The 25,775-nt window shown below is 36.5% G+C and overlaps 2 protein-coding genes across 16 annotated transcripts in view; one reads left to right on the forward strand and one right to left on the reverse strand.

Moving 5' to 3' along the window:
• The window catches only part of FMNL2 (formin like 2), a 307,250-nt gene extending 299,082 nt beyond the window's left edge, over positions 1 to 8,168 (forward strand). For 2 of the 7 annotated variants that reach the window (XM_036858442.1, XM_036858444.1), the window contains 2 exons: positions 407 to 530; positions 6,081 to 8,168. In XM_036858442.1, the coding sequence (XP_036714337.1) occupies positions 407 to 530; positions 6,081 to 6,190 (234 nt within the window). In that variant the 3' untranslated portion in view covers positions 6,191 to 8,168. Of the gene's footprint in view, positions 1 to 406; positions 531 to 2,437; positions 2,564 to 4,081; positions 4,176 to 6,080 lie in introns of those variants that run through there. The other 5 variants (XM_036858445.1, XM_036858443.1, XM_036858446.1 and 2 more) reach the window with 5 other exon arrangements.
• A 4,028-nt stretch (positions 8,169 to 12,196) lies between these two features.
• The window catches only part of PRPF40A (pre-mRNA processing factor 40 homolog A), a 56,445-nt gene continuing 42,866 nt past the window's right edge, over positions 12,197 to 25,775 (reverse strand). For 5 of the 9 annotated variants that reach the window (XM_036858639.1, XM_036858638.1, XM_036858636.1 and 2 more), the window contains 11 exons: positions 25,575 to 25,708; positions 21,029 to 21,143; positions 20,769 to 20,872; positions 20,520 to 20,636; positions 20,065 to 20,202; positions 19,758 to 19,853; positions 17,444 to 17,530; positions 17,261 to 17,357; positions 17,116 to 17,177; positions 16,343 to 16,474; positions 12,197 to 14,967 (listed from right to left, as the gene is read on the reverse strand). In XM_036858639.1, the coding sequence (XP_036714534.1) occupies positions 14,875 to 14,967; positions 16,343 to 16,474; positions 17,116 to 17,177; positions 17,261 to 17,357; positions 17,444 to 17,530; positions 19,758 to 19,853; positions 20,065 to 20,202; positions 20,520 to 20,636; positions 20,769 to 20,872; positions 21,029 to 21,143; positions 25,575 to 25,708 (1,175 nt within the window). In that variant the 3' untranslated portion in view covers positions 12,197 to 14,874. The remainder of the gene's footprint in view (positions 14,968 to 16,342; positions 16,475 to 17,115; positions 17,178 to 17,260; positions 17,358 to 17,443; positions 17,531 to 19,757; positions 19,854 to 20,064; positions 20,203 to 20,519; positions 20,637 to 20,768; positions 20,873 to 21,028; positions 21,144 to 25,574; positions 25,709 to 25,775) is intronic. The other 4 variants (XM_036858641.1, XM_036858637.1, XM_036858635.1 and 1 more) reach the window with 2 other exon arrangements.

A 25,775-nucleotide genomic window follows, 5' to 3' on the forward strand; every position in this document is an offset into this window, starting at 1 on the left:
TGAGGCTGGCCTTGATAGTGGGAGGGCTTCTCTGGGAATGGGAGGGAGCATTCTATGGAGGGAAACAACATAGGTGAAGACCACGAAGGCTGGCAGGTCAAAAAATTCTTCCTCATGATCCTCTGGACCAAAGGTTAACAAGTCACTGGTTATTACTAGCTGCCTCTTGTTGCCATAGTGTCCAGCCTTCCCATTGCTGCCAGTTTTGTGCGTTCTTTAGTGCAAAAGTTTTTCTTCCTAGCTTTCTGAGTTTTCCTCTGCTCAGCAGAATGTTTGGGATGGTGCTGTTTGTGCTTCGGACTGAGGCTGCTTGTTAGTAACAAAATGCTCAGACACATTTTGGATTTTCTCAAACCTCCAGTGGGTGCTGGTCCCACTAATCTCTGCCATTCTTTTTTCTTCTCAGTCTCCTTCCCACAAATCAAAGAGGCAGCAGCAAGAATTAATTGCGGAATTAAGAAGGCGACAAGTTAAAGATAATAGACACGTATACGAAGGAAAAGACGGTGCCATTGAAGATATTATCACAGGTAAAGGCTATTTTCTCATTGTGGCCCATGGAGATCCCACTGGCCTCACCGTTACTGGGCCATTTACAGATTATGCTACCGCTTTTGTCCAGGGTTTACAAGTTCTTCAGTTGATTTTATTCAGATCCAGAACTACAGAGAAACTCCACGCTAGTATTTGAAGTATATTTAAAGTAGCCTGGATACTGCCTGTCAAAGAACCCCAACACTCTCTCTGAAAAAAATCTCTGTTTCTCAATATCATTGGAACCCTGTAGATTTCACCAGGGCTCCTTTTTCTAATGATGTTCCATTGTCTTAGATTTGTCACCATGCTCCATTTTCTCCCTCATGGCCACTCCTACCCACCTGCCTGATTGATAACTGCTATGGACAGGACCCATACTGTACTAAGCACAGTCAACACATGTTTTTCCAGCATGCTCTTTAAAAGCCTTTTTACGCACTCAAAGTAAGTGAAGATGTTAGGAAATCAGGAGCTGGTGCTTTCATGCGGATAGACCAACAGCCCAGAAGCCCAGGGTTGGGGGATGGTCATTCTCTCAGCTAGGAATGGTGCCTAACCCAGATTGGTTCTTGTCTGATTAAGTTGTAGCCTAATGCTTTCTGCTCGAACCAGTTCTTCCGAGTTTCTGCATTCCCTCTTAAAGATCAGGGCAATAATTTGGGGCAGTGGCTACAGGTGACTTTCCTTTCATGTTTGTTGCATAAGAATACTGCTTATCAGCTTCCAAGATACTTAAAACTTCTTTTGTAGGAAATGTTACGCAAAAGTATAGAGATTAGTATGATGAATTCCCATGTACCCTTCACCCATGAATAGTTTTCAACTCATGGCCAATCTTGTTACACGTCTGCTTCTACCTACTTCCCACCCCCTAACCTCTGGAATTATTTTGAAGCAAATCCAAGACATACAATTTCATCTGGAAATATTTCCATATATGCCTTCAAAAGATAAGGACTCTTTAATAAAGCAAACAAGCATACCTACAAGACCATTATCACACACCTCCAAAAGTAAGAGTTCCTTAATATCAAATAGCTAGTCATTATTCACATTTCCTCAACTGTCCTAATTTTTAAAAAATATAACTCTTAGCCTTTTGACTTCTCATTTCTTGTTAATAGCTTAGTCAGCTTTGGAAATAGGGATCCCAAACTGCCCAAATCAGATTTCTTTCATCAGCTCAGACCCAAGGAAATAAAATACGTGAATAAATCCCTAAAAAGGAAGTCAATAAAGAGTTCCTTGCCCAGAGTAAACCAGTGTAAGCAGTGGGATAGATCTCTACATAGGGTGCACACGTGTTCTGTACATTTGTGCCTGCCCGTATCTGTGTTCACCCTGCAGTGGCTTGCAGATGGCTCCCAGATAAAGCTTCCTTGTTTAGCCTCTCTCCTTGCCTCTCCCACATTGAGGGAGCAGCTCTCCTATGAGCAAGAGCAGGAACAGATCTCCTTGGGCAGCACCGTTTAGCCTCAGGGCCACGGTAAGATTGACTTGTAGGTAGAGAAGCATCCAGCCCTGGCACATTAAGAACTTAGAGTGCCATTTTCTTCAGTCTGTTCTCCAGCTTAGCGACACCTGGCTTGTGAAATGTACAGTTTCTATTTGTCTGACCTGATATGCCATAGGAGGTAAATGAATATCTGTCTATGGAGCGGATTTTTTTTCTCCTCCTTGGACTATTTTCCATGTTCTACCCCAGAATGAGTAAAGACTGAGTAGCTCTTCTAGGCTTTATGAGCTCACTTGGGTATATATTGCCTTACACCCTTCCTGCTCACCTCTGCCACCCTTACCCCAGGTATGATTAACAAAGCACTAACCGTATACTAATGCAGTAGATCTTGGCTTCTTACTCTCTTCTGTTTGTCTTATTTGGCTGTCATTTTCGATGCAGTGCTGAAGACTGTGCCCTTTACTGCTCGCACCGCCAAGCGTGGCTCTCGATTTTTCTGCGAACCTGTTCTCACTGAGGAATACCATTACTAAACTATTACTCTTTCTCACCTGATGCTCTTAAAAGGTTGCTACAGATTTTTTGACCCCTAATGACCCTCTGTTTGTGTGTCAGGGCCACCCAACATCCTAGCATGGAATTGCCATCTCCATCATGTTGTGTTTTATGTGGTCTTCACACTGCATGGTTTTGCATTTCAGTCATAACTGCTTACTCACTAGCACTTTCAATACATCTGTGAATCCACATGGCTGTGATGGTGTGTGCGAGTTGAATTAATGCAATTACTTATAGAAATTTTCAGAAAACGATGAATAGAGCACTTCTTTGAGAGTCAGGATTGGGACCAACTAGGTTGCTTTTAAGATTTTGGGGCCAATATCTTTGAACACAAAATGACAGTCATTAATAACAGTAATTACTATACCTAACATTTATTGAGCACTTAGTGTGTTCGTATAGATTTACAGATATTAAACCAGCCTTTTTGTACTCGGCATGCTTTGATAGTAAAATGAGCTGCTATACAAACTCTCAGGAATACAAGGTGCTCTAAAGTTGCAAAATGATTTGCAGAAGGAGCTGTGAACTACACACAGCTGTAAATTGGGTCTCTCTTAACTGTCTTATATAGTCTGTAGCCATCATCCACAGTGTGGTGGAGCTCATGGTACAAGCTAAACTCAGGGAGCTCTTTTGACCTAGAAGCCTGTATAAGCTGATATAGGCAATCTATAGCTTTATACTCACCTCTTTTCCCTCTGAGTGTCATGCCCAAATTTCAGCTATCAACAATTCCATGTTGGAGCAAGGCTGCAAAGCAAGAAACGAGAACAAAGGCTTAGGAGCTCCCACTGTCTTATCTCATTCATGCTTCTTCACTGGTGGCTCTGTTCCATGTCAAACCCTGAGCATTTCTTCTGTGATGAGATCATATCTGGATCTGCTTCTTTGGTCAAGATGGGGGCACCAGAAATAATAACTTTCCCAAGAAGTAACTGCCTGGGCTTAGTTCTTGATGGTTAAATAAGGAACAAACTTCTCTGTAGTGCCCAGTTGATTAGAATAGCGACAAGGGAAGCACACACTCTAACTGGAGTATGTGAAACAGCCATTGTTTGACTCCCATGCTGAGATTGACATGGAACTGGTTACATGTTTATTTTGTGGCGTTAACTCTTCTATGAATTGCACTTGTTATGTATGTTCCTGTGTCTCTGAAGATATCAAAGGATGTGGTGTGTTGTTGCCTGTTCTATAGTGTACTTATCCCACCAGTACTTATTAACAAGGCTAGAAACTGTCATCTGCTTGGCTACTGTTTATTGTCAGTTTTGCTGCTGAACTATTGTTCTGGAGCCAAACTTCAAAGCAGCTTGGATCTGGGTGGTCAGAGAGCTGGGTGGGAAGACATGCTCACCCTTCCCTTGTGTTCTCTAACACCTTTTGTAGTATGGCCTCCTGTTTTCTTCTTCTGTTGGCTAACATGCCCGGGAATGTTATTCACTAAGTTGAATTGCTTTCCATTTTCATCCCATTTTTACTTAACCATCATTTTGTGTTTTTGTTTTTTTTTCTGTTTAGCTTTAAAGAAGAATAATATCACTAAATTTCCAAATGTTCACTCGAGGGTAAGGATTTCTTCTAGCACACCGGTGGTGGAGGATACACAGAGCTGGCAAGCATCACTTTTTACTTAGCTTCCTCCTCTCTCTGTATGCAGATCAATGATTTCAATCTATGGCTGAGGGTAATACTGGTGAGAGTCTGACCAGGGAGAAGTCTTTGTACCTCACATTCCAATGATGTGAGGCTGAGCCTCTCTCCCGGACTTTTTGGTCTGCTTCCATGTTCTCAAGTGTGATGGCTTGGGCACGGGTACTTGCTGATGATTATACTTGCTTTGGGTGCTAGGTTGTCCTTCCTTCTACCCCTTCTTGGCCTTCACGTTATTCAGTTAACCCCATTTTGATCTGAAGAAATTGAGAGTAAGTCCTGGCCAGGGAATGTGATCTGTAGTCTTTGAAGAAGGATTGGGGTTCTTAGAACTAATTGCTCAGAGGGCTCAGGAACCACAGAACTGCAGGTCCCTGCATATCCCTAGCCAGAAATGGAATTCTGACCTCCATTTACCACTCTGGGCAAGGAAGCAAAGGCTCAGGAGGATTAGGGCATGCAAAACTATTCCTGGCTTGAATCTAGGAGTAGGGGGGCAGAGTCACAGATTCCAACGAGTCAGGAGCTGGTGGGGACTGTGCCTAACTGAGCACTCACTCAGCTCTGGCTTGTTTTTGCCATGTTAGAATTTGGGCCCAGTATCGCAAGATCCTCCAGTTTTCCAGGAGAAGCCAGAAACCTTGGCTTTTATGTTAATCACCAATTTAAATAGCAGGCAACCGTATTTAAAAATTTAAGTCGGGGGCCAAAACATTCTGTGGACCAGGTATGGCCCATCCATTTTCAATCTGAGTAGGTGAACGGATTAAAAAGATTAAATCTGTTTTAATTCTGTTATTTGTGTTTCCCTTTCTAAAGGTAAGACTGTTTCTAAACAGAGATCAACAATACTAAGTTAATGAAAGGGAAATACAAACTAACTAAACAGAACAAGGGGAAGAAGTATGACGCCTGCTTTATTTTTCTTTTCACCATGTCCTGACTCCATTAAATGGAGGCTACCTGCTGGCTAGGCTACCTACCTTATTCATCAAGAAAGCATGCTTTCACACTAAGAGTGCTTACATATACTAAACTTCATGCTGTTCATCTCACTTCATCCCTCTAGAACAATGCCTGCTTGAACTGATGTGCAGTGGTTGATTCATTCATTCAACAAGGCATTTTGTTGTTGTCGTCAGTTCGGCATCCTGCTGTTCATTGGCAGTACAAATTGGAGAATCCCGAGGGCCCATACCACCTTGCCCCTCTAATGAAAAACAAAAAATCTTGGGTGGCAGCAAAGAATGTTCAGGAATGGAGTGTTATTTTGATTTAGTGATTACTTTTATTCAGTGGTTGAGTATTATGTTTCTAATTCGCAAAATAAAAATCTGACTTCAGCTAATGTTAATGGAATAAAAATAATGGAAGCTGTGTCTGCAAACTATGCATAAGTTCCTTCCTTGATAAAAATTTCAGATAAGACAGGACAGGGCAGTCTGTTTTGTTAGTTTATTTTTGTTTGTTTGTTTTATTAGTTTTGCAGTTTAAAATTTATTGCAGTTGTTGTTGGTATTCAGGTTTCCGGAAAGAAAAATAACTACTAAGCAATAGCGATTTCCAATGGAAGAAACATTTCAAAATAAGACTTCAGCTAGACTCTCTGGCCAGTGACAGAAGCAGTCTCTCATATAGTTTTCTAAAAGAGCCCAGAATCACACCAGTATTACATGCTGTTTTGTTTGACTGTAAATATTGAGGGCAAAGTACATGTTTTTGGCTCAGATTCTCAATGAATTTGAAGGGCCCATTAGCTGACTCTTCTACACAAGCTGCTTTGATTGGCTGCCAGCTGGCCTTTGTCTTGCTTAGAAACATGATATTAAAGGTTGCACTTCTCTTATTGGTGCTCTCCTCTTCACAGATCTTAGAAACCAACCATACAGACGAGCCGATGCGGTGAGGAGAAGTGTCAGGCGGCGCTTTGATGATCAGAACTTGCGTTCTGTTAATGGTGCCGAAATAACCATGTGAACCTGAGACCTGCCTGTATGAATAGAGGGTGTGTGTGAATGAAACTGACCATGTGAACTTTATGTGCTATCATTTAACTGCAGCCTTGAACATAGATGAAAATAATCTAAGGGCTCAGATTTAGCAAACACATAGGAATTTTAAAATGATGGGCTCTCCTTTCAACCTTTGTTAACAAGTGCCTAAAAGTGGAAGTACCTGCTCAGATTAATCAAAGCAATAGGATTTGATTTGATTAGGTATCTTTTTACACCAGTGTGTTATTCAATTTTTAACCAAAATGTAAATTTCATATTACATTCATTACCTGCCATTGTGATTGTCCCATGATGGCCCACCCTGGTTTCCTGATAAGTTGTAAATAACATGGATGCATCTGCTGTGGGCTTCCTTCGCTGAGATGTCTTTTAAGGAGTTAATTTTGTGTTTCAGCCATACCCATCAACTTGGTATTTTTAAGGGCTTAACAACGTGGAAGAAGGAAAAAGTCACACGATAAACTCCTTCTGTCCATAACCAAGCCCCAGCAAAGTACAAACATGATGTAATTGCACTGGCACAGAATCAGTCAACTCTTGTTTCACATTCTGCTTCTGTGCTGGGGTGCGATGCCCTATGAGAGACATTCATTGGTATGAATGCGACGATATGATGGCACACAGATGTTGTATAAGACTTTATTTGCAGTACTGTGTTCTTCAGCTAGAGGCAGCTTTTAAAAAATAATGCAAATGTTTATTAATTAGCACTAAAATTAACATCTCAGTAATCAGTATTAGGATTTCTGAGGACCATTTTGGGTCAATCCTGAGAATAGAAATCAGTGCCTTGCTAGCCAGGGAGAGGTTCACTAGCTCTATCAACAAGCATTCAAGATTACTTCTCCTAGCATAGTGTTAGAATCCTGGCCTTATTATCCTGACAATCGCAGGGTTTTTTTCCCCCCCACCCCCCCTTCTTTTTGTAGACTGGAGAAGATATATTTGGCATCATATATCAAAGCTAAAAATGCTTGCATTTCCAAGATTACTTTATGGGGAATTGCAATTAAATTTCTGAAATACATCAGGATTAAGTTTAAGTGATATGAAACGGGACTAAATGGCCAACAAAGCCACTGCTATTTTTCCTTCCTCTCTGGCAGGGCACTTGATCCATTCCAAAGTCAAAAACTGGACTGAAGCTAATTTGTACTTTTCATAATATACATTCTGCTTCTGGCTTACCTTTTGGTACATGACATCAATATATTAATTGTAAAGTTTATTGTATAGTATTTAACCACTGAATTTCTTATTTTGTTGTGCTTATGTGAACTCTGGTGAAGGTCCCATTTCCCTTGGATAATGTGTAGTTATATATCTCTTTTTAAATGTACAGATATTTTGCTATAAGATTGGTGCAGTTTTTTATGGTTTTTACACTTCTCTTTAATTCCCACCTAAGCCTCTGGGTAATATTGTAAATATTGTTTAAAAATGCATCAGCCTATGCTATACAATCTGAATGTTATTTTAACTTATAGGTTTTTTTTTTTTAATATATATTTAACTACAAGGACAGTTTAGGGATCAGTTACTACATTTTCACTTTAGCATATTTACAGAAAGGTTACTTTAAACTGCCACCTGCTAGCACATTTTCATAATGTGTACGTTAAAAAAGAACATGCCAAGATTTTGTCTGACTCAACATTCATTTTGATGAAAAAAGCAATTTGACCGTAAGATATAACACAAATTAGGTGGTCCTTCACCACAAAGCAGCTATTTTCCAAAGTTCAATACTGATGAACATATGTTAAAATAATTGCCTATTTATTAATCTACAAATAGACAATAATGTTGGCATGCTCTTTTCTGTTTGTCTGTTAATGGGCCTGCTTCTTAGCAATATTAGAAATGTTTTATAAAAGCAGTTCATGTTACTTTTCTGGTCTTTTCATGGCATATGAGCAAATAAACTATTTACACTACTATCCTGTAATATGCTGCAGTCTTTCAATGTTATATTTTAGGGGGTCTTATGTACACTCTTATCTTCTAGAAACAAACAGGTATGTCTTGCTGCTTGAATTCATAATCTAAATATACTTGGTAAATTTTAAGAAAACCCCTCCCTCTACAAACTCTGGATCACTTGCTGTATGGAACGTAGGAACCAAATAGATTTTATTGATAGTATTGAGTATTTTAGTGTTGAGATTTAGTATCTCCAAAATCCTAGTTATGAATTTATTACTTCCAGAGAAATAGCACTCTTTTTTGGTGAGATATTGCGTCTCTCCACATTTGTTGTAATGAGGATGTTGCATATACACAGGCTACACGTGGACTGCACAGAAGTACCAAGCATCTGACCACATTGGTTGGCAAGGTAAATACAAGCCGTGTGATCCACTGCAAACACATACTGGTATTTGTAATAACTCCAAGTTATCAGAAAAGTTTAGTATATTCTTCTTAGTATATTATTTTTTTAGGGAAGCAGAGAAATTTGTAATTTATTTTAGGAAACTGTCCAAGTGGTTAAAAACAACTTATTTAGAGGGGTGTAAATCAGTCTTTTAAGGAATTTGTTGCATTAGGTCTTTGTTCCCAATTCAGTGCTCTTTCCACTGCACCACAGTTACACAATGTACAGGCATACCTTGTTTTATGGCGTTTGCAGATAATTTTTTTTTTTAATAAATTGAAGGTTTGTGGCAACCCTGTGTTATCAGATGATGGTTAGCATTTTTAAGCAATAAATTGTTCCTTAATTAAGGCATGTAATTGTTTTTTAGACATAATGCTATTGTACATGTGTAATAGACTATAGACTACAGTACAGTGTAAACATAACTTTTATGCACAAGAAAACCAAACATTTTGAGTGATTCGCTTTATTGTGATATCCCCAAGGTAGACTTATATTTGAAGCTTTATTTTATAAGAAGGGAAAAAAGTTAAATTTTGCAGTTAGTAAGACTGCAAAAATTGTTTCCTTTGTACCAGGAGAAGTGCCTCATGGTAAAGGAAGTAAGATCTTTAATATGCTACAAATTCAGAATGTTTCAAACCCAAACTACAGAAAGAAGGTCAAACGAAGTGGATATGGTTGGGTTTGGACATCTTTTATCAGTAGCACCCCCTGCCTTTTTTTGGTTGCGTCGTGCAGCTCGTGGGATCTTAGTTCCCCAACAAGGGATTGTTTTATGAACCCAGGCCCCCTGCAGTGAAAAGCATGGAGTCCTAACCACTGGACAGCCAGGGAATTCCCAGCACCCATTTTAAAAGATATTTCCTAATGATTCAGAGTTAAGCCCATTTGTTTCCCTCTCCCAATCTTTGTGACTAAAAATATAAATCTTAACCCACTAAAAGTCACTGCAATGAATGTCCGGCGACCCTGCTGACTCAACAATGCTCAGCAGATGATGGAACTTGATATCCATCACTGACTTCGTTAGTTCAACATACTGGATTTTGTAGAATTACGTAATTTTACACTGTAATACTTTCATAATATTAGCTTTATAATTCACATCTATTAATTTTAAATTTGATAATGAAATTCTTAGCCCTAATATAGTTGTTTTTATCAGAAATGTGTGCACAGGTGAATATACTATCAGCCCACTTCATACCAAAGGATTAATCTTCCATTTTTTCTAAAATACCCCATCTATTCCTAAGAAAATAACTTGAAGAAACAAATGTGCGAACGAAGGTTGACAAACTTTTTTTTGATCTTTTTATAGAGAAAAGCAAATATTACACTGAGAAAACAGAATGTGGGCATCTATCATCTTACAGCACAGAACTGCTGCATATGACAGTGCTTAAAGGAAAAAGCTGACACAAGTCCAACTTAGTAAGAGATGCCATTTTTTTCTAATAAATTATATTTATTTACAAAAGGTCTATTTTTATGTAATTGATGTTCTTTACATCAGAACAATATATGAACATAAGAGAAAATCTGGTAATTACAAACACAAAGTAGAAACCTTGTTCCCCCTGTTACTCACCTTTCAGAACAAGTCTTCAGTTTAGTTGCAGAGGTAGGCAAGAGATCAACACCTACCAAAAAAGTTTGCAGGCAGGACCAAAAAAAAAAAAGATATTTCTAAATACCACATTCAGATACCTCCAAAGAACAGCATGAAAGAAGGGCATCAAGAAATGGCTTAGTTTGAATCTGATGTGAGATTAGGCAGCCACTTTCATAGTCTGAATGAAAACTGGAGCGAGGTTAGCCAGTTCCCATGAAATGCAAACATCAACCTTAAAACCTAGCACAAATTACCATCAAATTAATAGTCAATTACCAGTCACTAACAATGACGTGGCCTTGAACGAGATCATATTGAATCCTAAGAGCAGTTTTTATATAGCAAGTTCAAAAAGCACAGAAAATCTGCAGTTAAGGAACTTAAGCCGGGTAGAGAGAAACCAAGTAACATTTGGAGGGCTAGGGGGGAGTGTGTGGGTAACTGGAGCAAAATCTGCTCACTTCTCACCTCACCTTTAAGTTAGCTCCGAGAACATTGAAGTGCATGCCCTGTCACCATTATTCACCCCTTTGTCAAAAATAGCCTGAAATGATTAGTTCTCAGAACTTAAATAGGAATTTTGGTTTTTTTGTCCATTAGGGCCTTTAGATCAACTCTTACCTAGCTAAATGTTAGTTCCTCAAAAGTTATTACTTTGAAACTACTACTATGTTAATAGTAGTATGAATATGATATGAAAGAAGGTATGTTTCAAATCATCACAAGGGATTGCCTTTCCTACTCAAAAACCACATGAAAGTTTTATGTTTTCACGTAACAAGCTTTTGGACATTTCTGAAGTAACAGTTAAGATTGAGGTACAGTCACTAGAACTTATCTTCAGTGTACTTCAATTAGTTTGGGGTTTAGTATGGTTTATTGCAACGATGCTTTTTCAAGCCCTTTAACAGATGACGAGTACCATGGATGCTGGATGAGTACATCTGTCAACTAAGATTTTACATTCACTCAGTAAATGCCTACTATGTATGTACCAGGCACTGTTCTAACTCACAGGATAAAACAGTGAGTGAAACAGAAATCTGTGCCCCCAAGGAATCTGACCATCATTTACATCAAAACAATTGAAAAACTTAAGAGCAAGGTAAGAAATTAATAAGGAAGGTAAGAATTATTAGACTGCTATATGCCATTACTAGAACCATAGCATGAGCTTTAGAACACAGTTCCATGAAAATTACTCAGGACGTTATTCTGCTTTTCCTTTATGTAAAATGAGTCCTAGAAAATGTAAAAGAAAATTCTACCTAGTATTGAGAGAGAGAAATCCCCAAGGGAAGAGAAAAAGTCTGACTTAAGGTATAAGGAATTAACGTCCTTTGCCTCATTTTGCTTTCAGAAATGCTTATTTAGTTCTTTGGCTTTGTAATTTACATTTAAATTACATAATATACTTAAATACCCTATAAACTCTTAAAAAAAGCATTCATTACTCTTCCCTGGGTACTCTCTGATTAGAAACAGCTCTCTCTTAAATAGTATCCAAGTTTTAAATGAAAATCTTTATATAAAGAAGCTACCCCTTTCTGGATGCAAAAATAAAAGTGGCTGCCTAGTCAGCACTCAGTTGACCATTAACATGCGAAGAAAACCAGGATCATCTAGGCAAATGCTTCTTAACACAAGATGCAGGCCCTTTGGTAACTGAATGAAAACTATGGACCATCCTTCCAGAAAAATGTACACAGATATTTCAAGAAGTTTTACAGTCTTAACACTGTGAATTAAGATTGCTTTACTCTAGGCCAATCCCTTTCATTTTATAGCTGTATAATATGGGGCCCAATTAGCAAAAATTAAGAGATGAAATAGCTGTGATACTTTGATCATTTTCAAATTTACTGGGAGGCATAAAAAGTATTTTTATTGTTGAAAACCATGAATAATCTATATGCTGAAGCTCCTTTGGGTAATGATAATGAAATGCCGTCACTGTGTTAAAAAAAATGTTGGGACCATTGCTTTTATTCAGAAGTATTATGTTGTTTAAATACAGTTGGGAAAGGTGCAAAGAATTCTTTATACTTCATTAACTTTTCATACAAATTCAATTTTCCCACATAGGAATTATGTACTGGGAGGAATAAAAACATCAAATATTTGAGGCTCTGGATTTTGACTATTAAGCATGATATTATTAAATGTATTTATTAGTGAATTTAATCCAAGAGTTCATTAACATTAATGATTGATAGTGAGGGAAGATAAGCCCTTAACATTTACCTAAAAGTCTGAGGCTTAACTGAAAAGCAGAAATTCCCCTTATCTGAATATAAACAACGCTTTCCTGTTTGAACACATTTTGAACATATCTGTTCAACTTGAACCAATATTCCAAGACATTTCAACTTTTATCAGACTGAAGATTTAGAAACCTAATCAAATGGATTAAAAATATTCACACACAACTCTTTGTTTTAAAAAAAATCTTCCCATTGCCTGTACCTTCAGGCCATAGTATCTTTCTGGCAACTAAGCATCATTTGATGGCATCAATAAAGGATTATAGTCACTTCAATTACTTGTTTTATAACAAGGATGTTGTATTTTGCGTTACAATTTATCAGTTTCGCTTTTAGGTCAAATAGTTTTCATGGATTAACTATAAGGAAACGAATTTGTATGGTCTTGTAGGGATCTAAGGTTGTGATAAGACAGTATCTCTATAAGAAATAAGAAATCTAATTTGAGGACATGCTAAACCGCATCAATAGCTTTTTATTTAAATAGAAAAATCAAAACTTTAAAGTTGTACTTTAAAAAAATCATCATTCATGGAAGTAATTAAAAGATTCTACATTCTCTTGTGAAACATCACTGGTATTTCTGCCAATATCATATGCATATTTTACTCTGACTTCCATGTCAAGTGTCTGACATGATGAGCAATATTAACTAGCATTACGAAGGGACCTCTGAAAATTAAGTCTAGGCAACTTCCCTGTTGCCAAAGTTGTTGTTATATATTTTGGTTCTAATATACAATAGGAGACTAACCTCAAGCAAGCAATTGGTTACTTCACATTTTCTAAAGATAGATAGTCAGTCTCACTTTCTACAAAGTCATGTCAGTCATATTTCACAGGAGAAAAATGACCTGGCAGCGAGAAAAGTTCAGGACCCCCTCCCCGCCCCCCACCAACCTGCCTTGAGCCTTTCAATAGTGGATGCTAGATTTAATTGAAACAAAGGAGGCAGGGATGGAAAAAGAGTCATCCTGGTCAGTCCCACTTTCAAATTAGGATGGTGAAGGAAAAATAAAATAAACTTTTTGTTCTTCTGAATCCCAACCTGAAATAGGATTGCCCAAAGTGTCCAAAATAAAAAAATACCTAAGATAATTTACTTATTTACTTAAAAAAATCTCCTGCACTGAAGGAAAATAGTATAAATTACATTACCAACCTTCAAAAGTTAGCATGTAAAGAGTATTCTAAACTTCAAACCATTGCCTTTCTTAGAGTATTCTGTAGGAAATTCATAGATCAAAAACAAATACAGGGGTCTCAAATGCACTGATTTATAATATTCTTAAATATTAAAAAAGGAAAGTAACTTAGCTATGTGGGTTAGATAAAGCAAAATTTCAGGGATTTTAGTATCTTAACCCTTAAAGGATCATACAATTTTTTAGAGCTGAGCAGTTTAAGTAGAAATAAATACTAGTACACACTAGAAGAGAAGATTTAATAATTGATAAAAATGTACAAAAATATTCAAATCAGAAATGCTTTAGAATGTGTACCACGAAGTCAGTACTTCTCAGTGAGGAGGGAAGGTAAAAGACTTCCTCAATGAAAAAAAGTAAGAGAAAGATCGGATTTAAAAAAAAAAAAAAGAAAAAGACAACTGTTAAAGAAATCGTTTAAGTCAACATTGATTTGTTTTAGACAAGGATATTGCAACCATCACTTAAAGTTTGGTGGCACATTCTTTAGTAGGTCCTTAAGGCAATATATTTAAGCTAATTTACAATTTGATTTGATGTTAACTTTTTAAACATCACTTCAAAATAATGCCCTCACAATAGCCTTTTTAAAATGTATTTAGATGTTTCATAAAAAATAATGGTGGCTTTATTATAGTAGTGCTCAATAGCACCACTATAGTTTAGTTAAGGGTCTACCAGGTTTCCATTAAGAACACCTATGTCTGAGTTCACCTTAAAAGATCACATCGGCTTCAACCAGTTGGATAGTGCACAAAAAAGCAGTTTTATCAGTTGCTGGTGCTTTTTTTGTACTACTAGATATCAAAAAATTTTCAATATATCTTCAAAATCCAACTTCTATAAAGTAAATCAAATCAATCACCTCATGACAGACTTTAGAACAAAGTAGAGACACCTGCAGTTATCAGTAAATTGCCACCTTTAATCCATTCTGCAGTGCCCTATGAAAGGGTCACAGAAAGACAGTTACGACTGTATGAAAATATGATTCTTGATACAGAATCAAAAGTTATTTTCAATTTCCTTTGCTTTTTATAAAGTCCACAATAACAATACTTAAATGCACTTTTTTTCCTGTGATATAATTAAAACCCAGTGTTATTTCAATTGAACTTAAAATAGAATCCCTGGTCTGAATTAGACTGTAAATCATACTGTAAACATATTTGGTATAATTTATTGATCATCATCCAGTTGCTCCAAAAGGGTCCTTCTACGCTTTTCCAATTCCCCTTCACTCAGTTCACTGCCAGAAGTATCCCAATTACCCTGAAAAGACAACGAATACAATTATATTTGTGTCAGTACTCAAAAGGTTAAGTAGTAATGAACCTTTGAAAAAAGAATCCACATCTATGTGGATTCTCTTCCACAAAAACAAATGCATCATAGGGTATGAAAACTGATCTCTTTCCTAAAAGCCTACCAATGGGTTGTTAACTAAGTACTCCTTGGTTACATTAGGGGAGACACTTAACTTAGAATGAGACTTTTATATGGTGTTTACTTTCAGTTTACATTAATATGTAGATTGGGGGAATAGTACGTACCAGTTTTTCTTCCTCTTATACAACTGAATATGAAACATCTTGTTTCCATTTAATGGAAGCTGGGCGTTCATTTCCTAAGTATTATATTCCTTGCTATTTTTTCCGATTCTAGGTTGTCCTATAAGTGTTTTATATTACAGGAAAGTATTATGCTTTAAGCATACTATTGTGCCCAGATAAACAAACATTCCAGATTTATGAGGACAATAGTTTGGCTGGAAAAAATTTAAAACAAACAAACAAAAAAACCAAAACAACTGTGAGAAGCAAATTTTCAAAAGTAGATTTTTCACCTATCTTCCTTCCCCCTCCAGGGATTTCATTTAACCTACTGTGAAGAAGAAAGTATTAAGTTGCTAAGTAAGTATAGAGGAAATAATCATTCCTCACCAAGGATGTGCATCAGACTCACCAGTGCAGCTTTAAAAACAAAACAAGAACAAAAAAAAAAACCCTCCACCCTATTCCCACTGAATGAGAATATCCAGAGGGAGACCAGGGCTTATCTACACAATTTAAACTCTCAACTGGTAACTCAGAGGCATTATACTTGCTAAGCCCACAGCATTTGTGGAACGAACGGCAAGGTGAAGAAGGCTTGTGTTACTGTGCTCTGGCGTACATACACAAACACACATACAGGGGAAACTGAAGAGTAATTATGTAATTTGATAATAAAACATTAGATTTGGCTTACAGTCTCCTATCTACTTGCCCTCATCTCTTCCCTCCCAATGATTAAAAGCTGCTGGAAAGCTACCTTTTGAAACTGGATTTAGTAACAATGACAACTGTGGACATGGTGGAGGGAAAACCTGATTTGAATCTCTTAAAGTTTATATTCTTAAATTAGGTAGACAATGTCCATTGGTATTTCTTTGTGAGAATGTACAAAGCAGAAGAATATATCCTTTCTTAGTGGGTTAAACAACTGTTACAGAATGCCATGTTATTTTTTTAAGGAATATAAAATTTAGGATGCTTAAATTGGGTCATTCATGATCACATAACATACGTTAGAAAACTGTGTGTGAAAAGTAGCTGACATTTTTGTACTTTGAAAATGCAGAGGTGAAAGAATTCTAAATACTTACAGAATCCTTTCCAGTCTTTTTCTTAGGTGATTTGTGTTTTGACTCTGATCTTTGTCTAGTTCTGTCTTTTTCGCTTTCCCGGTCTTTTTCTTTTTTATCCTTCTCCCGTTCAGCATCTGACTCTGGAGAGTCCTGTGTAAATAAAAAACAATGTCAGCATTTTGATAAAGAAACCATTGCATTAGAAAAAAGTCCCTATATAGGTAATATTTAAGAATACCCACATATAACAGAGTATGTATGTGTTCCTAGAGTGGTGGAATGTGAATCGATAACCTCAAGGACTCTAAAACATTCCCAAGATTCATGAGATGAAGTTGGTCTTTCCTATGGGAAAGATGACATTCTGATAGGGTAAAATACCACTAAAAGAGCGTCACTAAATTAAGTGTGCCTTCATCACTAAGATTAGGTGTATCTTGATGTGTCCCTAAGATTAAGAGCTGAGGGTAGAGGAAAAAGTTTAAACATTTAAACTTGTGGTTCTCAACAACAGCTCAATATATATATATACAAACACACACTCTTGGGTCTTTCTCTAAGATTACTATAAAAAACCAGAGTGGGAGTCTTAACACTGTGTTATTTTTTTTTCTAAGTTCACCAAAAGATTTTAATGAAAGATTAAGGTGAACAACAACTATGAAATTCTTGAGTTTAGGTACACACCTAAACTCTGTTGACTGCATCGGACTAGACAGAAATTTCTACTGCCACTAAGAAAGTGAAGGGCAAAAGTCTAGGTACAGTGTAAAAATTAAGAGTTTGCTTACAGATTTATGTCTTCTCTTCTTGCTTTTCTTCTTGTGTTTTTTTGATTTCTTATAACTTCTCTCTAAGCAGCACAAAAAGAAAAGTGTCAGAATTTGAGGACATCCAAGTGTCGATGATTTGAATCAAGTTAAAAGATATGTTTACCAGATTCAGCACTAGAAGAATGTTCTGAAGCAGAACGAGACTCTGATCGCTGTCTTTTTTTCTTTGAATGGCTGTCATCATCATCTGAATCTGACCCCTACACAATACAAATAATTTCATTCATAAAGATGCTAACAAATATTTCAATACACTTATGGTGCCATTTTTAATAAACTTCCTTACTGATCGAGAGCGGGAGCGTTTCCTGTGGTGTTTTTTAGATTTCTTAGAGTGTTTCTTATTCTTTGAATGATGATGTTGACATTCATGCTACAGGGGCAAAAGAAAAAAATTTCAGAAGTTCACACTTTAGACAGTAGATCATGGAGAATTTTTAAAAGCTTTACAAATAGGTTCTTAGAGTAAAACTGCATTCATTTTGCATATTTAGGATGTACTCCCCCCTTGAAATGGTGCAAAGAGTTACTATCACTTAACAAGGAACAGAAGAGAACATTTTAACTATCCTGTACCCACTCATTTGGACATCTAAACACAACGTTTAAAAGTATTAATAAAATACTTTTTTTAAGCAATGAGAATGGTGTGGGTACAGTAGGGACAATTGATACCCTCCATAAAGGTATAATCTGCAGAATAGTTACACTACTTTCAAAAACAACAAAATATAATTATATTCATACATGGCTTTTCTGATGAACGTGGCTCAGCACTGAAATAAAGAACTACCTCAGAATCATCCATAAAGGAGGTTGGTCTCAGAAATTAAATGCAAAATCAGCTCTTTTCACCCAAGGAGCATTCCCTTCCTAACCAAGCTTAAGATATCCAAAGGCAATCTAACTACACATGAAATCAGAAAAGGAAATGTTGTCTCTGTGGATTTTAACTCTTTCACTAAAATAATTATCAGGCTAGTAGGGAAGGGGAAATGCTGCAGTAAAAACTCCTTGCCCCCAAACATATCTAAGCCTTTGAAAATAAATTCTGCTTCAGTTTACAAGTAAGTGGAAACAGAAAATCTGGTTCAGGGACTCTTTCTCTCTCTCTCTCTCGATTGACAGATTGATTTTTCCCTGACCAAAGATCAAACTGGCGCCCCCTGCAGTGGAAGCGCAGAGCCTTAACCACTGGACCGCCAGGGCAGTCCTCATTCTTTTTTTATGTCACAGAATGTTAACTCTTCTCCCTTTTCTACTTCAAGGCCCACATTATTGGGGTCCAAATCCTATTCTGATATGTTCAGCTCTTCCCTATGCTGCCATCATTTGCTCCATTTATGACCTCACCACTAATACCCCCCAGCACAGATCATGAAAGAATCTTGTTGGAGATTGCTGAATTGGGGGAAAATGTTAAGAAACTACCTAGAGCAGAGCTTCTCAAAGTTAAATGTACATTCTAGTGCTCGAGAATCTTGTTAAAATGGTAATTCTGATACAGGATTTCTGCCGATGGGGCCTGAGGTTCTGTATTTCTAACAAGTTTCCAGGTAATACAGATGCTGCTGGTCTGAAACACACTTTGAGTACAAAAGATCTATAGGCCAACAGCACTAGATCTAGAGTCAGCTGGGAAACAATATATGGTACATGTGGGACATGTTAACAGAGCAAACTGTTGTCAACAATGATATTCAACAAGAACAATAAATCCAATGCAACAGTCAACAGTCAATTAAGTGACCTGCTATGCCCAATGACCATGGGCAGCACTATAATATTAAGTATGTGCTAACGTCGGCTTGCTGTAAAGTATTGGTTTGTCTATTACTAATAGCACAGCATATTTGTTACAAGCATTGGCCCTGGAATCAAAAGCCTACGTTGGAATCCCTTCCATGCAAATTACTTTTTCTCTTTGCCTCAGTTTGCTCATCTGTAACTTCATAGGGTTGTTATGAGGATTAAGCTCATATATGTAATATCTGTAAAACAATTACAACAGTGCCTGGCCCATATAGGCAGCAAATAATATTATTCAAAAATTATTGGTCAATTTAGCGTATTTACTATCTACAAGTGCCCATCTGAAATCTTCATCAAAATTCCCTTAATTCAGCTAGTGGAATAACTTGCAATTTTATCATTACTTATTATTTTAACAAAAACTTACTACCTTATTCCATTATTTTTCAGAACATCTCTGAGCTTCCAACACATCTAATGTAGTATAATATTTGAAATGTGCTTAAAAGCTGTTTTCTGTTTCTAATTTCTTTTTAGGTTTACTAAGTCACCCCATTTGACTGCTAAATTGATGAATTTCTGTACCACTGTATAAGTATGAAACAAATATGAAAAGTGTCCACTAAACAGATCTTTAAATTCCCATGCAAGCTTAGTTTGTTTCACTTAAAAGCAGTTTCTATAGAATAAACCATTCCCTAATCATCCCAGGTAGTAAGTACATTTGTATAAATTACTTAAAAGTGTAATTTAAGAAACATACTTTGATCATTCTAAGTTCTTCAATTTTTAAAAAATTTTTATATATTTTGTAATATTTCAGCCACTTATGATAAAACTAAAATTACCTCAAGCACATGCATAAAATCTTTAAATATTCGTTTTCTTTCAGACTCTAGAGTTATATCCTCAAATGCTGGCTCTTTTACAAATCTCTCCCGGATCTGAAAAATTCAGATATGGAATAAATATATGAATACTGAGAAGAGTATACCAATATGACTAAAAGGAATCATAGCAGCAAGCGAAAACTGTGACAGCCCAGCCCCCTCAAAGTGTTTATTTCCTTTCCTCTAGTTATCTCTGTGACTATGAGAAAGAAATAAAAAATTTTTATCTTCAGTTGTAAAGGAAAAAATTTACAAGTATACATACATCTTCCCAGACAGCATCCAATTCTATTGGAGGAGTAGCTTGTTTCAACATACTCTTAAATGCAGATTCTTTTCGTTTCATCTTCCGAGCCTCCTCTTTTTCTCTTTCACGTTCACGGGCTTCTGCCTTTTCTAGTAACTTTTAGAAAACATGTTTAATCAGTTATAATAGTATAATCTGTGTTAACTGAAATAATTCATTATAATTAATTTAAGTATTCTATCATCTACAAGTTAGACAGCCAATTATTTTTAGGAAAGGAAGCTTACCATCAGCCATCATCTAAGTACATTATATTCTGTTACCTTACCCTGGAAAAGTGTCCACTACTCTGTAAAATACTATTCCTATTCCCTTATTTCAGTAGCTTACATACAACTTAAGTATTTTTGGCCAAATATATTAAAAACTATACTATTAATTAGTTGTTCATAACAGTAAATATGGTAACTTACACTATTGAAAGCCAACTTAATATTTCCTGCATCTAATGTGGTTGATCTTTTAGTCGAACTGATTATTGCCACAAAGTCTTCAAAAGTAGTATTTACTTCAACTACAAATCCTTTATCCTAAAAAACAGAAATCTTGTTAATATTAATAACACTAATCAAAGGAACACAGTATCCCTTTAAAATATATGGCACGGATTAACAGTTAATAGCAAGTATCCTAGTTAATAATAGCAAGTATATACTATTTACCTTTAGAATGTCTTTTATTATCTTCTTCTCATCATGATAACGTGCTTTAAGATCCTCAACATAAAACTTGAAAAGGTCAAGTGCAGTTGATCCTAATGAAAAAACTAAAGAAGTCAAAAGCTAGCTCTAATCAAAGAGCTGCAATTACTTTTTTGTTTATAAAACAAAAGAAAGCACCCCCCATGCCCCAACACAACCTCCTTTCCCTCTGGCCCATTCCAACTATCATAACTACAAATTAGGAAAGAGAAGAATCTCACCCGGCTGACCAAGCATATTAGTGAATCTAATGTCGGAACTAATTGTTGGATACAATTCCATCCAAGATGACATAGAATGCAGTTGTCCATGTTCATGCAGTTCATCTAAAAATATCTGGGGGAAGGGGACAACAACAACGAACCCATTATATATTGAAAAGCCATCTTTAAGGACTTTGGAAATACTGGTATAACATGAATGAAAATACATGTTAAAAACAGCTATATTTAAAACTCTTCTACCAATGTTATCACAAATGTGTTTAGGTGCAAAGCATATTTGCTCTTTGATGAAAATAAAATCAGCTTTTAGGCAAAAAATTATTTTGGACTTCAGAGAAAAGGACTGTTGAAAAGCTACATTACCTTTCCAGGCTTCAGTTTACTGTCCCTTAAGATAGATCATCATTTCCAGTTTGCAAATAACATATACAAATAAAGTCAAAACACTGGATGTTATCTCAAATGATGAGGCTAAAGAATGTGCAAGCACATTTACTGCAAAATATACTTTTTGTTTTTAAACATAACGCCTAATGTGTTCTGAAGGATTTTTTAATTTAATTTTCTTTTCTAAGAGGAAGATATATAATTTTACTAAAGCAACATACATATAGTGTGGGGAACTAGGACTCAACCCCCATGTCTGATTTTAAAACCTATTTCCTTTCTTCCATATTACTGTTATAACTTAAATTTTTATATGCTCACTTTATCCTTTTTTTACTATTTGCCAACTTTCAGGGCAACATAGTGGGACTTTAGTACTCAGTAATTTCCACATTTCCTGCTTCCTGAAATCCTTAGGGAGTTTTAATTCTATAAATGTCCCTAAATTAGGGGCCAAATTCTGCTCCTAAAATTCTTATACCTGCACTGTTCAACGCCAGCAGTATATAACACACAATGATTTTGAAGGTTTATCACCAAAATAAATAAATTTAAAAAAATATGTTGGTTGCATATTAAAAGACAATATTTTAGATATATTGGGTGAAATAAAAGGTTACTAAAATTAATTAAATTAGTAAGAAATTAAAATCATGTATGTGGCATACAAATTTTTATTGGGTAGCACTGTCCTGAATGACACCAGACATGTAAAATATACCACTTCTCTCCAAATGGGAATAAGCATGTCAATTCAGTCTCTATTTCCAAATTTTTTTCCTCAAACTTAATTTCTATCCTTTCGTCCTTACTCTTCAACATAAATGGGAGCTCAACCCACCCCTGCTGTGTGATAACTGAGGTTCTTCACCTACTCCCTCTTTTAAGTCCCTAAAACAGCTTAGAAACCATCTTCAATGATGCTCTCTAGGATCTTAAAATCTACTTCATCATACCTGCTTTGCTAGTATTTGTTTCACTTCTAGGTTGCTGATAAAAGTCATAGAATTTTGACACTGAATCCATTTCAGTAGTGAATCTCCTAACTTGAATGAAAATTAGAAATCATCTGAGATTTTTTTAAAGAAAATATGAATTAAAATAAAGATATTTGTAATTTATTTCTTAAAAATCACCAGGTAAGTTTTATGTGAATTCAGGTTTGAAAACCATTATGCTAAAACTGTATGGCTCTTTCTCTCTTTTATTTACTAACCCCACCTTGGGAAGGGGAGGAGAAGATGGAAACCAAGCTTCAAAGATGGCTGAGGCTGGTTATTTCTCCTTCCCTTAGAGGAGAAGGCTCCCAACGTTGGCACTAATGACATCTTGGAGCTCGTAAACTTTTTTGTTTTGTTTTGTTTCGGCGGGGCGGGGGTGGTAGTCCTGTACATTGGACGATGTTCAGCAATACCTCTGGTCTCTACCCAACTAGATGCTAGTAGCAACTTCTCCCCAAATCATGACCATCAACAAAAGCACTAGTTGAACACCACTCACTGCCTCAGGCCAACTCAATAATATGTCTTTTCCCTCATCTCCTTCTTTTTGTCTCCTTATATAAGGTTCATAATGTAACTACTCACATATGCTTGAATAAACCTTCAAAGATTTTATTTAATAACAGAATACCCCTATCCTTCAATTCTTTCTTCTCTCCCTCTTGACTGGTTCTCTCTTATCAAAGAAAAGCCACACTCTTAACCCTGAGAGTACTCTTGAACTGTCTTATCAAAACATCAGAGAAAGGTCTGATTTTGCCTCTATTTACCTTTAAACTATTTGGCAACTCTTTAACTTCCCCTAGATGTCGACAGTCACTGACCTTAAATGTTACATCTAACTATAATTCTTTCAGTCTTATTTCATAAAGAATCTCAACATTTGCCACTTTTGGTAAATTACCTTAGGTGGTATCTCAACGAATCATGTGAAGAAATGGTAAAAACAAAACCACAGATTGTAGTCCCCCTCCCTGCCCCAAATTTGATTCATCAGGTCTCAGTGGGGTTCTGAGAGCTTGCCTTTCTAATAAGTTTCCAAGAGACAGTGATATGCTGGCCCATACTTAGAGAACTGCCCGAGGCCATTAGCTTTCTCTGCATGATTAGGGTATGTTATCCCCATGACCACATTTCAGCTTAGAAGAAGTTGTAATGGTAGTTCTTTTAAAAACCAATGATGTGGGACATCCCTCGTGGTCCAGTGGTTAAGAATCCGCCTGCCAATGCAGGGGACAGGGGTTCAAGCCCTGGTCCGGGAAGATCCCACATGCCATGGAGCAACTAAGCCCGTGCGCCACAACTACTGAGCCCACGTGCCACAACTACTGAAGCCCGCGCGCCTAGAGCCCATACTCCGCAACAAGAGAAGCCACCGCAATGAGAAGCCTGTGCACTGCAACGAAGAGTAGCCCCCGCTTGCCGCAACTAGAGAAAGCCCGCGCACAGCAACGAAAACCCAATGCAGCCAAAAAAAAAAAAGAAAAAGAAAAAATTAATTAATTAATTAAAAAATGATGCTGGGGTTCTACTCGTCTCCTTCACATTCAGTTGCTGAAAATTTAGTCATGTTACCACAAGTAGCTACAAACGAGGCTAGAAAACTTAGATTTTAAATAAGGAGCCATGTGCGTAGGAAGGGGAGAACAGATTTTCAGGAGGTTGATTAATACTCTTCTGCAACCACTGAGCTTTAATGTCTCTTATGAAGCTTTTGCAATGGTTTAAAATAAGGAGAACTATAAGGTAAAACACAACAAAAATAAGGAAATCTGGGTCACAGAAAATAAAAGAGAAAGTACAATGTCAATACTGAAACTGGAGAACGTGGATCAGAAATCCTAATATAAAGGCCACAAGCATCTTTTGCTAAGCCTAAAATATGGCTTTTATGTGTCTGGCATCGTTTCTCATTACTATTGATATAACTGGTGTTAGCATGTTTTGCTTCAGATATTCAGCTCAGTAATTTTCCTCTGCTACTATACTTCCTTTAAAAGGTATATTCACAACTTAAAAGAGACCTACTGAATCAAATTCTGGGGGTGAGGCTCAACAGTCCCTGGTTTTAACAATACTCCGAATGATCCTTTGGGAAACCACTAAGACGAAACCATAGAGAGTAGTAAATGTTACGTTTTTATGGAATGAAGACTGCAATAATGCTATTGGCTGTGGCATTTAAGATGATTAGTGATCTTTGGCACCATGGGGAGTTTTCTAAAAGCCCTCTAAGTGATTCTGATGCATGCTAAGTTTTGAGAACCACTGCCTTAGGAGATGACAATGTGCTCTACCCTAAACCAAAACAACTGTTCTTTCAAGAAATAAAACCTCTTATTTAAGTCACTGTAACTTAGCACTTACCCTAATACAGTGTTTAATGAAAGAGACCCAGTAATTAAAACACAGCATAGATTCAAAGTCTGGCTCCACTACTCAGTAGCTGAATTTGGGCAAGTCACTTCATCTCTCTAAGCCCATTTCCTTACCTATATAAAAAGACATAACAAAAATAGTACCTACTATCATAAAATAAGGCTATCATAAAAATTAAGAGGTTATAAATTTTAAAAGCATAGCAATAAGCAATCAATGCTAACTGCTATTATTATAATTATTATTGAAATGGAAATTTGGTGAAATATAAAATGCAAAAATTCATTGCTCTGTGACAGCCTCCATTACTGACAGACTAGAAGTGATAATTGGAGGTCAAAATAAGCCACTGGCCTATATAAAGAACATGTAATTTTAGCTCCTCTGTATAGTGTTTAACAATTATGGCCCATCCGCAAAACCATTCTCAAGAACCTAAAAGTCAATTAGTACTAATAACTCATCACACATATTTTATTTTCAGTCTCCCCTCATGATATCTATTCCTCTTTCCCAAGTGAAACCTTATCTATCAGTGCTCACTTTAAATACCAAATCTGCTACAGCCTTCTATGTTCCCCTAGCCTGAAATAGCTACTCTCCTTAAGTGGATTCATAACTAACTATAGAACTTAAAGAGTTAAATTTGTATGGATCCTCTGCAAGAGCCCAAGTTAATGATCTGAGATCAAGATTCTCAAAATTGTTTACATCATTGTTACAGGTCATTAACCATATTATACAATTAAGCTAGAAAACAGAGCTTTTAAAATCACCTGAAAAGATTCTCGGTTTTTACGCTGTCGTCTCCTTTCCCGAAGCAAACTCTTCTGTTTTTCTTCTTCTTCTTCCTTTTCTAAAGCCCGAATGTGTTCTTCAAAGCAAATTAACGCATCTTCTTTATCCATGTCTAGAATTTTTTTCAGTTAAAAAAAATTAAAACGTCAAATATCAGTAAAGAAAGCAGTTTACTTATT

Source organism: Balaenoptera musculus, chromosome 7 (assembly GCF_009873245.2).
Source record: "Balaenoptera musculus isolate JJ_BM4_2016_0621 chromosome 7, mBalMus1.pri.v3, whole genome shotgun sequence".
Lineage (NCBI taxonomy): Eukaryota > Metazoa > Chordata > Mammalia > Artiodactyla > Balaenopteridae > Balaenoptera > Balaenoptera musculus.